General features: G+C 39.6%; 1 protein-coding gene across 2 annotated transcripts in view; it reads left to right on the top strand.

Moving 5' to 3' along the window:
• The window catches only part of C10H20orf194 (chromosome 10 C20orf194 homolog), a 167,710-nt gene that overhangs the window by 51,773 nt on the left and 103,651 nt on the right, over positions 1 to 12,286 (top strand). For both annotated transcript variants that reach the window (XM_025398588.1, XM_025398587.1), the window contains exons 8-9: positions 6,645 to 6,743; positions 11,642 to 11,697. In XM_025398588.1, coding sequence (XP_025254373.1) covers positions 6,645 to 6,743; positions 11,642 to 11,697 — 155 coding nt within the window. The remainder of the gene's footprint in view (positions 1 to 6,644; positions 6,744 to 11,641; positions 11,698 to 12,286) is intronic.

Genomic DNA, 12,286 nt, shown 5'->3' with positions numbered 1-12,286 from the left:
CAGTCTCCTCAATGAGGAGACTGCAGGTCGCACATAGAGCACATAGAGGCCAGAATAGCACTGTAGTTTTCTGTGTTTTTTGTTGTTGTTGTTGTTGTTGTTGTTTTGAGACGGAGTCTTGCTCTGTCGCCCAGGCTGGAGTGCAGTGGCCGGATCTCAGCTCACTGCAAGCTCTGCCTCCTGGGTTCACGCCATTCTCCTGCCTCAGCCTCCCGAGTAGCTGGGACTACAGGTGCCCGCCACCTCGCCCGGCTAGGTTTTTTTTTTGTATTTTTTAGTAGAGAGGGGGTTTCACCGTGTTAGCCAGGATGATCTCGATCTCCTGACCTTGTGATCCGCCCATCTCGGCCTCCCAAAGTGCTGGGATTACAGGCTTGAGCCACCGCGCCCGGCCAGCACTGTAGTTTTAAGAACATTGCTGGTGTCCCTAGAGTCAGTGGATAGGGTCCACTCAGGAGAGCATCTTTAATTGCACCTGGAACAGCAGTGACATCATGCAACTGAAGCAGCAGCAGTGGTGATCACCATGGGCTGTAGAGCAGGCTCTTTCCTAGTTTTCTGATTTCCTATGAGCTTGGTATTCTTAGGTGATTGGAAGAAGGAGAAGGAAGCCCTTTTGATGTGTGATAGTGGACTTCCATCCCAAAAAGTAGAGGCTGAGAGCCAGATTTAACTGTATTTGGAAATAATAAAGTAAGGTGATAACTCTGCCTGGAAGTGCTCAGGATTGTTTCTCAGAGGAGTCATGTGTGGTAATCAGAGATTTTCCAGAAAAGGGAGAAGGTGTAGAACTTTCTAGACAGAGAGGGAAGGAGGCTGTCTGAAAGCCCCAGAATTGTCCTCTGCTGAATTTTGAGAGAAGGTGCTCTAATGTGGCTGCTTTGCCCTCACTGGTATTTAAGCTAGTCCTTGCGTAACTTGGGGAGGGTACAATGAATATGGACTTGGAGCCACCCAAGAGCTGCTTCTGCTGGATGCCAGCCTAGAGCCAAGAGTTCTGTTTGAAGTTCAGTATCCTTGTCCTCTGGCTAAGGGCCAAGGCACAGTGGCATGGTTCCTGCCTTCTGTTGCTTCTTTCTTCTGGATTTGGCCTTGAAGAATCTGAATGATAAACTTTGCATCCACCTCACCAGTTCCACTTACTTACAACAGTATCCATTTCCACAAATTCAGTGTTTATGTTGGGGAAAGTTGGGAGAATAGTGTGCCTACTGGAAAGCACACAGGTTCTAGGTATCTTGTCTAGATATTTTTCCGCTTTTGCTGCTTGTTAGTATTGAATCCTCAGGCAAGTCACTTTATTGCTTGGTGCCTCAGTCTCTTCTCTAAAGTGGGCATAGAGAAGTAACAAAGATGTCAGGAAGATTTAAAAGGACAATATACATAAAACAACATTTCATATAGAATGCTGGTGATTTTTAGTATGAGTCATTGCATCTTGCACTGGAAAAATAGAATGTGCATGGAGCTAAAGGCAGTACTTAATGATTCATTCTACCTTATTCTATAATTAGTACTGACATATCCACCTCCCTCAGGGGTGATTTTTTGGGGAACAAAGTGCCTATCTTCTTCTCTGTAACTCCTAAAGCACACAGTGTTTTTCACCTACAAGTTAGCAGAGAATTGATATTGCTTAACTGTTTGACTGCTTCCTGTCATAGACCCAAACCAAAATGGGTGTCACCAGGTAGGCCATTTAAGTGGAAATATACCTCCTGAGTCTGTTTCTAATAGAATTGAAACACAGTGTATTCTGTATTAATAGCCTTTTTTTTTTGGTAGGGGTTGGGGGACAGGGTCTCACTGTATTGCCCAGGCTGATGTGCAGTAGTGCTATCTTGGCTCACTGCAACCTCATCCTCCCAGTCTCAAGTGATTCTCCCACCTCAGCTTCCCGAGAGGCTGGGACTACAAGCACTTGCCACCACACCTGGCTAATTTTTGTGTTTTTTTGTAGAGACAGGGCCTCGCTATGTTGCCTGGGCTGGTCTCAAACTCCTGGGCTTAGGTGGTCCGCCCACTCCCAGAGTGGATGAGCCACCGCACCCGGTCCCTTTTTGTTTTTTTTAAGTCTCACAAAGTGAAGCATTCTGGTAAAGCTGAAGAGGTTGGACAGAGCCAAGTAAGGAAGGCAAAGATGCACTGTGAGATGGGTGGCTTTGGGCACAGCTTCCCTGAGGCCAGTGATGTGCATTATGAGTATCTGAGAGAGAGCAGACAAGTGTCAGGATGTTGAGGGGAAGGCGCAGTTGTATATATTTATTTACATATATATACATGTTATATATATGTTATATATATCTATGTGTGTTATGTATAACATGTATATACTTCTGTATATACATGTTATATATAACATACATGCAATTAATATATATGTATATATATAAAATATTTTGAACTCATAGATTTAAACATATTTCATGTGTTTATATACATTGCAATTACCATCTTTCTCACAGCCAGCCTTGGGCTGACCTGCAGTAGAGGCAGTACTGAAGATATCCAGTGTGCAAGATCTGATAATAAGCACTTGATACAGGTTATTTTACTTAATTCCTGTAATATCTCTGCAAGGTAGATAGTAGTCATCACAGTTATATAAGATATTTGAAGCTCAGGTTAAGTTCCTTGCCCAAGGTCACACGCCAGTAAGAGGCAGAGATTCAAGCACAGGTTTTTCTGAGTTGAAATTTTCTTTAACTGTCGGAATGTGAATGACAGCCAACTTGAGAAGGAGAGTAGATCTGGGACCAGAGAGGTCAGACAGACGTTGAAGGTCTGCAGTTAAAGTGTTAGTTGGAAGCGCTGGAAGTGTATTTATCTCCAGAGTCTAGAAAGGGATAATCCAGTGCCAAAGTGGAAAGATTGCCCTGGGCCCAGGATACAGGGCACTGACTGGACCTGATAGCAGTGAGCCAGAAACCCAGACCCAAAAGGATTGGTTTATCAGGCCAAGCCACAGAGGTGGGATGGCAAGGCATTCTAACCCAGGACCCTGCAGATTACCAGTTACAAGTACATGCACATTTGTATTTATAAAATACTATGTAAAAATAAGTTGAGAGAACATTTCCCAAAGTGTTTACAGTGATTCTTATTCTGTTTTCTGTAATGAACAAATAATACTTAGGCATTTGCTTTTAAAGACTTTTCATTATTAAAATAACATAGATGGCCGGGCATAGTGGCTCACGCCTGTAATCCCAGCACTTTGGGAGACGAAGGCGGGCAGATCACTCGAGGTCAGGAGTTCGAGACCAGCCTGGCCGACATGGTGAAACCCCATATCTACTAAAAATACAAAAAATTTAGCTGAGATCACGCCACTGAACTCCAGCCTGGGTTACAGAGCAAGACTTTGTCTCAATAAATAAATAAAATAACACAGACTCAGAAAATAGCATAAAACTGATGTACAATCTAATAATTTAGTATAAAGCAAAGCAACAGAACCTCCATTATCTCCTTCCTCTTCCCGCAAGAATAACACTATCATGAATTCTATGGTAGTCATTTCCTTACTTTTCTTTGCAGTTTTATCATCCAAATGTATTTTATAAACGTAGTTTAGTTTTGTTTGCCTGCCCTGTATGCATGTGTGTGTTTTAGGTTTCTTTTAATCTGTAGGTTTTCTCTATCTCTTTGTTCCCCTGCCCCCTAGCTGTCTGTTGAAGAAACTAGATCATTTGTCTTATAGTTGCCATCAGTTGAAATTTTTTTTTTTTTTTTTTTTTTTTTTGAGATGGAGTCTCACTCTTGTTGTCTAGGCTGGAGTGCAGTGGCATGATCTTGGCTCACTCCAACCTCCGCCTCCCAGGTTCAAACAATTCTCCTGCCTCAGCCTCTCCAGTAGCTGGGATTACAGGCGTGTGCCACCATGCCTGGCTAATTTTTGTATTTGTAGTAGAGATGGGGTTTCTCCATGTTGGCCAGGCTGGTCTTGAACTCCTGATCTAAAGAGATCTGCCTGCCTTAGCCTCCCACAGTGCTGGGATTACAGGCATGAACCACTGCGCCTGCCCCAGTTGAAATTTTCTTAATTGTATTCCCATGATGTAGTTTAACATTTTCCCCTGTCTCCTGTATTTCCTGATCATTGGTAATTGCATCTAGAGGTTGAATCAGTTTCAGGGTTGATTTTTGGAGAAACGACTACTTCCTACAGGGTGTTATATTCTTTATCAAGAAGCACATAATGTCTAATTGGTTCTCTTTTTGCTTTGTGAACAGCAGTTGATGTGTAATCCCTAGATTCTTGGTTCATTAATTAGATCCTCAATTCACCGTTGCACAATGGTGTTATTCCAATTGTGTATATATACATAAATATATTGTATATATGTATATTGTATATATTTTGAACTCAGATTTAAACATATTTGATGTGTTTATATCCATTGCAATTGCCATCTTCAGTGATGCTCAAATTTTTCTGTCTTTGGATAATGAACTCCCTTCAAGTTGGTTCACAATTTAATGGAATCTTATTTTAACAGAATGCTAATAGTCTTTGATAACTTCCTTGCCAGCTGCTATGTTAAGATATCCCAGCCTTGTCTTGTACATTTCCTGTCTGAGACCCACACTCAGTCAATTCTCTAAAATGTTCTGGTTTCTTTGAATGAGAAGTGGTATTTCAGCACCCCAGTCTGAGTGCTAGAAGTACTCATTGCTGCTGGTTTGGCCATTGTTTCTAGATCTCTTCAGTAGATAGAGCTAGGAAATATTTTCTATCTCTTTCTCTCTCTGTCTCCCTCCTCCTAATATGTGTTTGTCTGTATATATAGATACCTGTATACCACAGATTTTTTTTGTTTTATCCTACATTATATATAAAACATACTCAGAAAACACTATCAGCACTGTCACCTACATGATGACTAAAAAGAATTTTTTTGGTGGGTAGAGATGGGGTGTCACTATGTTGCCCAGGCTGATCTCAAACTACTGGGCTCAAATGATCCCCTCAGCCTCCCAAAGTGCTGGGATTGCAGGCATGAGCCACCATACCTGGCCAGAATTGTGTGTGTGTGTGTATGTATGTGGTAAGTATCATATATAATATGCATGTGTACATATGTATACATAGATACACACACATCTGTATAGATACAGATATGGATAGGTAGTCTGGACAGCAAGTAGAGAATGTTTACATTGTCTTCCCAGCAGTGTTGCCTTGTGCTTTATGTCTAGGGCCAGAAGTAGAGTCAGTACATGGCTAGCACAGAGGTCTAAGTACTTGTATATGCTTGAGAGGAGGAGGGCATAGATCTGGCCAGTGAGTTTTGGTGCAGCAAATAGAATGCCTGCTATGAGCAAGGCACTAGACTGGGTGCCTAACATACATACCCTTCCATGGTGCAAAATTGACAGTGAAGATGACTGTCCAATTTGAGTACAAATTATTAGCAACTTCAAAATAAGGACAAGGATAATACTTGAGGAGTATCATAAGCAAGTCCTAACTGGTGGGTTTTTTTTTGTTGTTGTTAATTGATGATGCCTTCAAGAAAAGCCAATAGCAAAAAGCAATTTGTAGTGCTTAAGAATAAGAAGGAGTTCAGAGAGGATGCTAAAAAGCAGCTGGGGTGGGGAATGGAGGCCGCATGTAGAGGAGAGTCAGCAAAGAAGGGTTTAGAGTTTCTCAGTACTCATGTGGTTACTAGAAAGAGGGCAGAAGAAAGGAGAGGGCTCTGTGCCACCCTGCCCTTTAAAGTCAATCAGTCCTTCAACAAAGCTGCTCAGATGTGACCCTTTTGGCACTGGACATGGTACCATCCTTTAGGTGCCCTGTAAATAAATTCCTCCCAATGGGGTTGCTAAAGTAAGATGTTTAAGGATCATTACTGTCCATTCATTCATTCATTTGTTCGGACAGAATCTTGTTCTGTCACCCAGGCTGGAGTGTAGCAACACAATCCTGCTTCACTCCAACTTGGTCCTCTTGAACTCAAGCGATTCCCCCACCTCAGCCTCCTAAGTAGCTGGGACAACAGGTGCGCACCATCAAGCTCAGCTCATTTTTTTTCATGGTTTTTTGTTTTTTTTTGTTTTTTTTTTTTTTGTAGAGACGAGGTCTCATCTTGTTGCCCAAGCTGGTCTGGAACTCCTGGGGCTCACATGATTCTCCCACCTTAGCCTCCCAAAGTTCTGGGGTTACAGACGTGAACCCCTGCTCCTAGCTGTCCTTTTAAACGGCTTTATTTGGAGTATAATTTATGTACTATAATATTCATCCATTTTAAGTGTGCAACTCAATTATTTTTAGTAAATTTATAGAGAACGTTTTCATCAGCCCAGAAAGTTCCCTTGTGCCCACTTGCAGTCAGTCTCCGTCCCAAGCCTAGGCAACTACTAGTCTACTTTTTGCCTCTACAGGTTTGCTTTTTCTGAATATTTCACATGAATGGACCACATATCAGGTAGTTTTTTTTATATCTAGCTCTTTCACTTGGCATAATGTTTTTGAGATTCGTCCATATAAGTAGCATGTACTAGTAGTTTGCTACTACCTTTTAAAATAACATATATAAATGGTCTGGTGTTTTGAGATCAGTTACAGTTTCATAATTTGCGCTTTCTAAAATACCTCCTTTATGTGACCAAACACATTAACTTTTTCCTTTCTTTCCCAGGATTTGGTGGCTTTTGAACATCAGTGGACTAGCTTCTTCGCTAATTTTGACACAGAAATTCCTTTCCTGCTAGAACTTTCAGAATCTCAGGCGGGTGAGGTATGTAAGGGAAGGGTCAAAGAAGAAGAAGAAAATGGTTAATTTATTTATTGTTTTAATTTTTTATTTAATTTTTTTCAAAATACAGCACTATCAATTCTAATTTATCATTTCTTTAAGCTGTGTTGTATACCATAAAGAAGTTCACCTCCATGCCAACCCTTTATAAAAAGCTCTTTTTTTGTGTGCCGGCTTCTCCATTAGAAGTATTTTTGCTTTGCAGTGTGGTGGTGCCAGGAATTCTGGGCACTGGTTAATAGACATAGGAATAATTCTCCACATGGGAGTAGCACACCTTTGTCAGTTTAACCTCCAGATATTGAATGCCAAGATGTCTTTCCAAGCAGATGATGCTAGTCAGCAGTTACCAGGCTCGTGAGTAAACCTGAAGTATCTAGATTGACAACCAAGACACAGGACAGCCTCAAAAACTAATCACCAGGAAGGATCTAAGGAACCCTTCTAAGCTTGCATTGTAGCCTTCTTGGGTACTCGCTGCAGCCCTCAACTCTCCTGTGCTCCCCTGTGGCTCAGAGCAAACCCTCCTGCTGATGGTTTGGAGCTGGAATTGATCTTTGTTGTTACGCATTTTACCTTTACTTTTTTTTTTTTTTTTGAGATGGAGTCTCGCTCTGTCGCCCAGGCTGGAGTGCAGTGGCATGATTTCAGCTCACTGCAACCTCTTCCTTCAGGATTCAAGCAATTCTCCTTCCTCAGCCTCCCAAGTAGCTGGGATTACTGGCACACACCACCATGCACAGCTAATTTTTGTATTTTTAGTAGAGATGGGGTTTCACTTTGTTGGCCAGGCTGGTCTCGAACTCCTGATCTCAAGTGATCACCCACCTCGGCCTCCCAGAGTGCTGGGATTACAGGCGTGAGCCATTGCACCCGGCTACCTTTACATATTTTATAAACCCCACAATACAATGCTCTTATTTTTCTTTAAACAATTACCTTTTTTAAGGATTTAAATAATGGGGAAAAAGGTCTTACGTGTTTGCCCGTGTGTTGCTTCTGCGCCTTTTGGCTAAGGTCAAATGTAGTATATTTGCCCATGTTGTTGCTCTCTCTGGTGCTCTTCATTACTTTGTGTAGACCCAGACTTCTCCTTGTCATCCGTTTCCTTGAAGGAAGGTCTTTAATATTTTTTGTGGTATTAATCTTCTGATGGTTAATTCTTTCAGCTTTTGAATGTCTGGAAAACAAATCTTTATTTTACCTTCATTTTTGAAATATATTTTTGCCATGTCTAAATTCTAGATTGACAGTTTTTACCTTTTGATACTCGAAAGATCTTGCTTCAGTGTCTTCTTGCTTGCATTATTTCTGTTGAGAAGTCCTTCATCCTAATCTTTGTACATACCGTAGTCTTTTATCCTAATTTCTGAATATAGCAGGCCTTTTTTTTTTTCCCTCTGGCAACTTTTAAGATTTTCTCTTTATTACTGATTTTGAGTAGTTTGATTATGGTGTGTCTCGCTGTAGTTTTCTTCATGTTTCTTGTGCTTGGATTTTGTTGAGCTTCTTAGGTCTGTAGATTTATAGTTTTCTTTAAGTTTGGAAAGTGTTCGCTCTTCATTCTTCAAACGTTTTTTGTGTTCCATACCTCTCTTCTTTCCTTGAGGGACTCCATTTGCTTCTACATTAGACCACTTGAAGTTGTTCCACATCTCACTGATATCCTTTTCAGTTTTCGGGGTTCTTTTTCCTTTTTCTATTACTATGATTCTACGAGTGAAAGAGATTCCAAAAGGTATACTCAAGTGTCACTGTCGTTTCCTGTTACCTTTTTCTTATTGCCTTCTTCTTTCCACCCATTTTCCCCACTCCATTGACAGTAGGTAACAAACCTCTTGAGGTTCTCATTTATCTTTTCTATTTCATTTGCACAAATGAGCAAATACCTGTGCATTTTCTCATATTGTTACCTTTCTAACATTGAAGAGTAGCATATAGTCATTTCCACTTAACAGTACGTCCTGGAACTCTCTCCCAGTCCTTTTTTTTTTCTTTGTTTTCTTAACGATGTAAACATATTCAAGTCAGTTCATTGAGATCTTCCTCATTCTTTGTTAGAATTCATAGTACTCCATTTTATGGATTTGTCTTAATTTATTCAGCCTCTCTTGTGTGTGCACATACTGAGGTTGTTTCTAATATTTTGCCATTACAAACAAAGCCATAGTAAATAACTCAGCGCTTATGTATGTTCCCGTTGTTGGAGGTATATATACCTAGTGATGGGATTGTTGGGTCAAAAGGTAAGTGCGTATGTCATGTTGTTAGTTATTGCCAAATTTCCCTTCAGAAGGGTTTTACCAGTTTGCATTCCCACCAGCACTGTATGAACGCCTGTTGCTGCACAACTTCACCAATAGAATGTATTTTCATACTTTAAAAATTTTCAGTCTCACAGATGAAAAATAGTGTATCAGTATTGTTTTAATTTACATTTCTCTATTAGTTAAGTTGAACATTCCCTCATATATTTGATGGCCATTTTATATGTTGTTTACGTGTTGTTTTTCCATTTTAATATTAGTACAGTATTATTAACTGAACTATAGAGCATAGGTTTTAGGAGGGTTTTTTGTCTCCTGTTTTTTTTTTTTTTTTTTTTTTTTGAGATGGAGTGTCGCTCTGTCGCCAGGCTGGAGTGCAGTGATGCGATCTCGGCTCACTGCAACCTCCACCTCCCATGTCCTCTCGTTTTTAAAAGTTTGTTATATATTTGGGCTATTAGCATTTTGTCTCTAGTATATACTCCAGATACTTTTTCCATATTTATCAGTTGGTTTGTTTATAAATTTTTTTTTTTTTTTTGCCATACAAACATTTTTCTTTTTATGTAAATTCATCTGCCTTTTCTTTTATTGCCTCTGAATTTTGAGTCATTATACAGGGAAAGGCTATAATTGAAAGTCACCCTCTAGCGCTTGTATGGCTTAAATTTTTACATTTAGATCCCTAGTCCAAATGTAATTCATGGGAATATGTTGTGAGATACGGATCTACTTTTATTTTTTCCCTCAAATGATTACCAAGTTAGAATCCCAGCTATACAGTTCACTAGCTCTGTGACCTTGGACAAGTAAATTAACTTTTGTATCTTTGTCAACTTATCTCTAGAGGGGAAATAATGATAGAATGAAGCTCATAGGTTGTTATTAGGGTTGCTTGAGATGATAAGTGCCTATCACAGTCACATGGTAAGCCCACAATAAATTTTAAGTATTATGTTAATCTATAGTTTTTACAAATCAGTAAGACAAACATTAGAACTCCAATTGAGCCAGGTGCGGTGGCTCACGACTGTAATCCCAGCACTTTGGAGGCCAAGACGAGTGGATCACTTGAGGTCAGGAGTTCAAGACCAGCCTGACCAACACAGTGAAACCCCGTCTCTACTAAAAATACAAAATTAGCCAGGTGTGGTGATGCACGCCTGTAATCCCAGCTACTTGGGAGGCTAAGGCAGGAGAATTGCTTGAACCTGGGAGGCGAAGGTTGCAGTGAGCTGAAATCATGCCATTGCGCTCCAGCCTGGGCAACAAGAGCAAAACTCCACCTCAATAAATAAATAAATAAATAAATAAAATACTCCAATTGATAAATATCAGAGAATGTAAATAAACTGTTAACTAATGAAGGGAAATCCAAATGGCCACTGAACATGTCTAAAATACTCTACTTCATTACAAAGCCAAGGGGTATAAAGGAGACAACAAACAGTGAGGTCCGATTTTTCATTTGTCAACTTGGCAAATATATTGAAACCATTTCATAGGCAGTGCTTATGAGGAGATCATGAGACAGGCACACTCATATTGTAGGTAGACATGTACATGGATAGAACTTTCTTAAAAAACAATTTGGCAACGTGGTTCTGCCTTTTTGTTCTGTGATTTCATTTCCAGATCTGCCTTAAGGAAATCATCAGAGCTGCAGATGAAATTTATTAAGTTCATTACATGAGAGGTGTTTTTTTTGTGTGTGTGTGTGTGTGTATGTGTGTGTATTTTTTTCCATTATATTGAAGAATTAATATAAATTTCCATGAACAGAAGACTGTTTAATAAAGTTTAGTGCAATCATATATTGTCTATGGTGTACCATAGAGAAAAGATTTGAAGAAAATTTACCAAAATGTTAATAGTTTTTAGACATTATAGGTGGTTTTTATTGTCTTCTACAATGAACATACATTAATCAGAAAAAAAAAACCAGTAAATATTATTTAGTGGGATTAAAATTACTATTTGAATTTTTGGATCCTTTGGACGTGAGATCATGCGTGTTAAGTTTTGATTAGTGTTTAGCCTGACACTATGCATCCAAAAGCTGAGACTTACTTCATTGATTTCCCAGGAAACTTCCATCAGTATACTTCGAAATTCCTTGGATTCCTCCTCATTACTGATTTTAAATTAGCACAATAGTATATATTAATTTATTGGAAATGTAGAAAAGTTTTTTTTTAAATCTCCACATGATTAGCAACTTGGACCATAGATGGTGATTGGTCCAATTTTCTTTCAGTAGTTAAACACTGTAAAATAAAAGGATTTTTTTCTTTATTTTCCTTTTTGCAGGTTTTTGCCTTTTTTTCTTTTTTGGTATTATTTTGTTTGCCACTTACTCCTAAAATTCATATTGCTATTCACCATACACATCTTTCCATGTTCTTATAGTAATCTACAAACAAACATCTCTCTCTTTCTGTAGCTTTCTCTCTCTCTCTGTCACACATGCATACACACAAACACACACACCCACACACACACTCACACACTATGCACTCTCCTGAAGCATGTGTGTACATACATATGTGAGGGGTTTTATGACTGTTTTACCAAATTGTGGTCTTAATATATACAATGTTGGCTTCTTTTTAGCCATTCAGAAGTTATTTCAGTCATGGAATGATCTCTAGCCATATAACTGAAAACAGGTAAGTTTCTTTCTTGGGGAAGAAGGGTGAATGGTGATAGAGAAAATGGAGTTGGCAAGGGGGTTGGCTGTCGGGGTGCATCCAAGTTCAGAAGCTAGAGTCAGGAAAATATGGGTTGACTTTAGTCATCACAGGGTAAGAAATCTATACTCTGTAAATGTGTCTGTTTCACTGCTTTCATTTTTATTTTATTATTTTATAGTAAACTAGCTTTTAAAACACTGTTGTCGGTCGGGTGCGATGGCTCATGCCTGTAATCCTAGCACTTTGGGAGGCCAAGGTGGGCAGATCAGCTGAGGTCAGGAGTTCGAGACCAGGTTGACCAATATGATGAAACCCCATCTCTACTGAAAATACAAAAATAGCTGGATGTGGTGGCATGTGCCTGTAATCCCAGCTACTCGGGAGACTGAAACAGGAGAATTGCTTGAACCCAGGAGGCAGAGGTTGCAGTGAGCCAAGACGGTGCCATTGCACTTCAGCCCGGGCAACAAGAGTGAAACTCTGTCTCTAAATAAATAAATAAATCCCTGTTGTCTGCTAAAATCTAAAGAAAGGAATTTTTAATTTTATTCCTGGCTCAGGAAAA

This window comes from Theropithecus gelada, chromosome 10 (genome assembly GCF_003255815.1).
Source record: "Theropithecus gelada isolate Dixy chromosome 10, Tgel_1.0, whole genome shotgun sequence".
NCBI classification, from domain to species: domain Eukaryota; kingdom Metazoa; phylum Chordata; class Mammalia; order Primates; family Cercopithecidae; genus Theropithecus; species Theropithecus gelada.
Note: the sequence above shows the minus strand (reverse complement) of the source record. Positions and strands in the feature narration are given on the sequence as shown.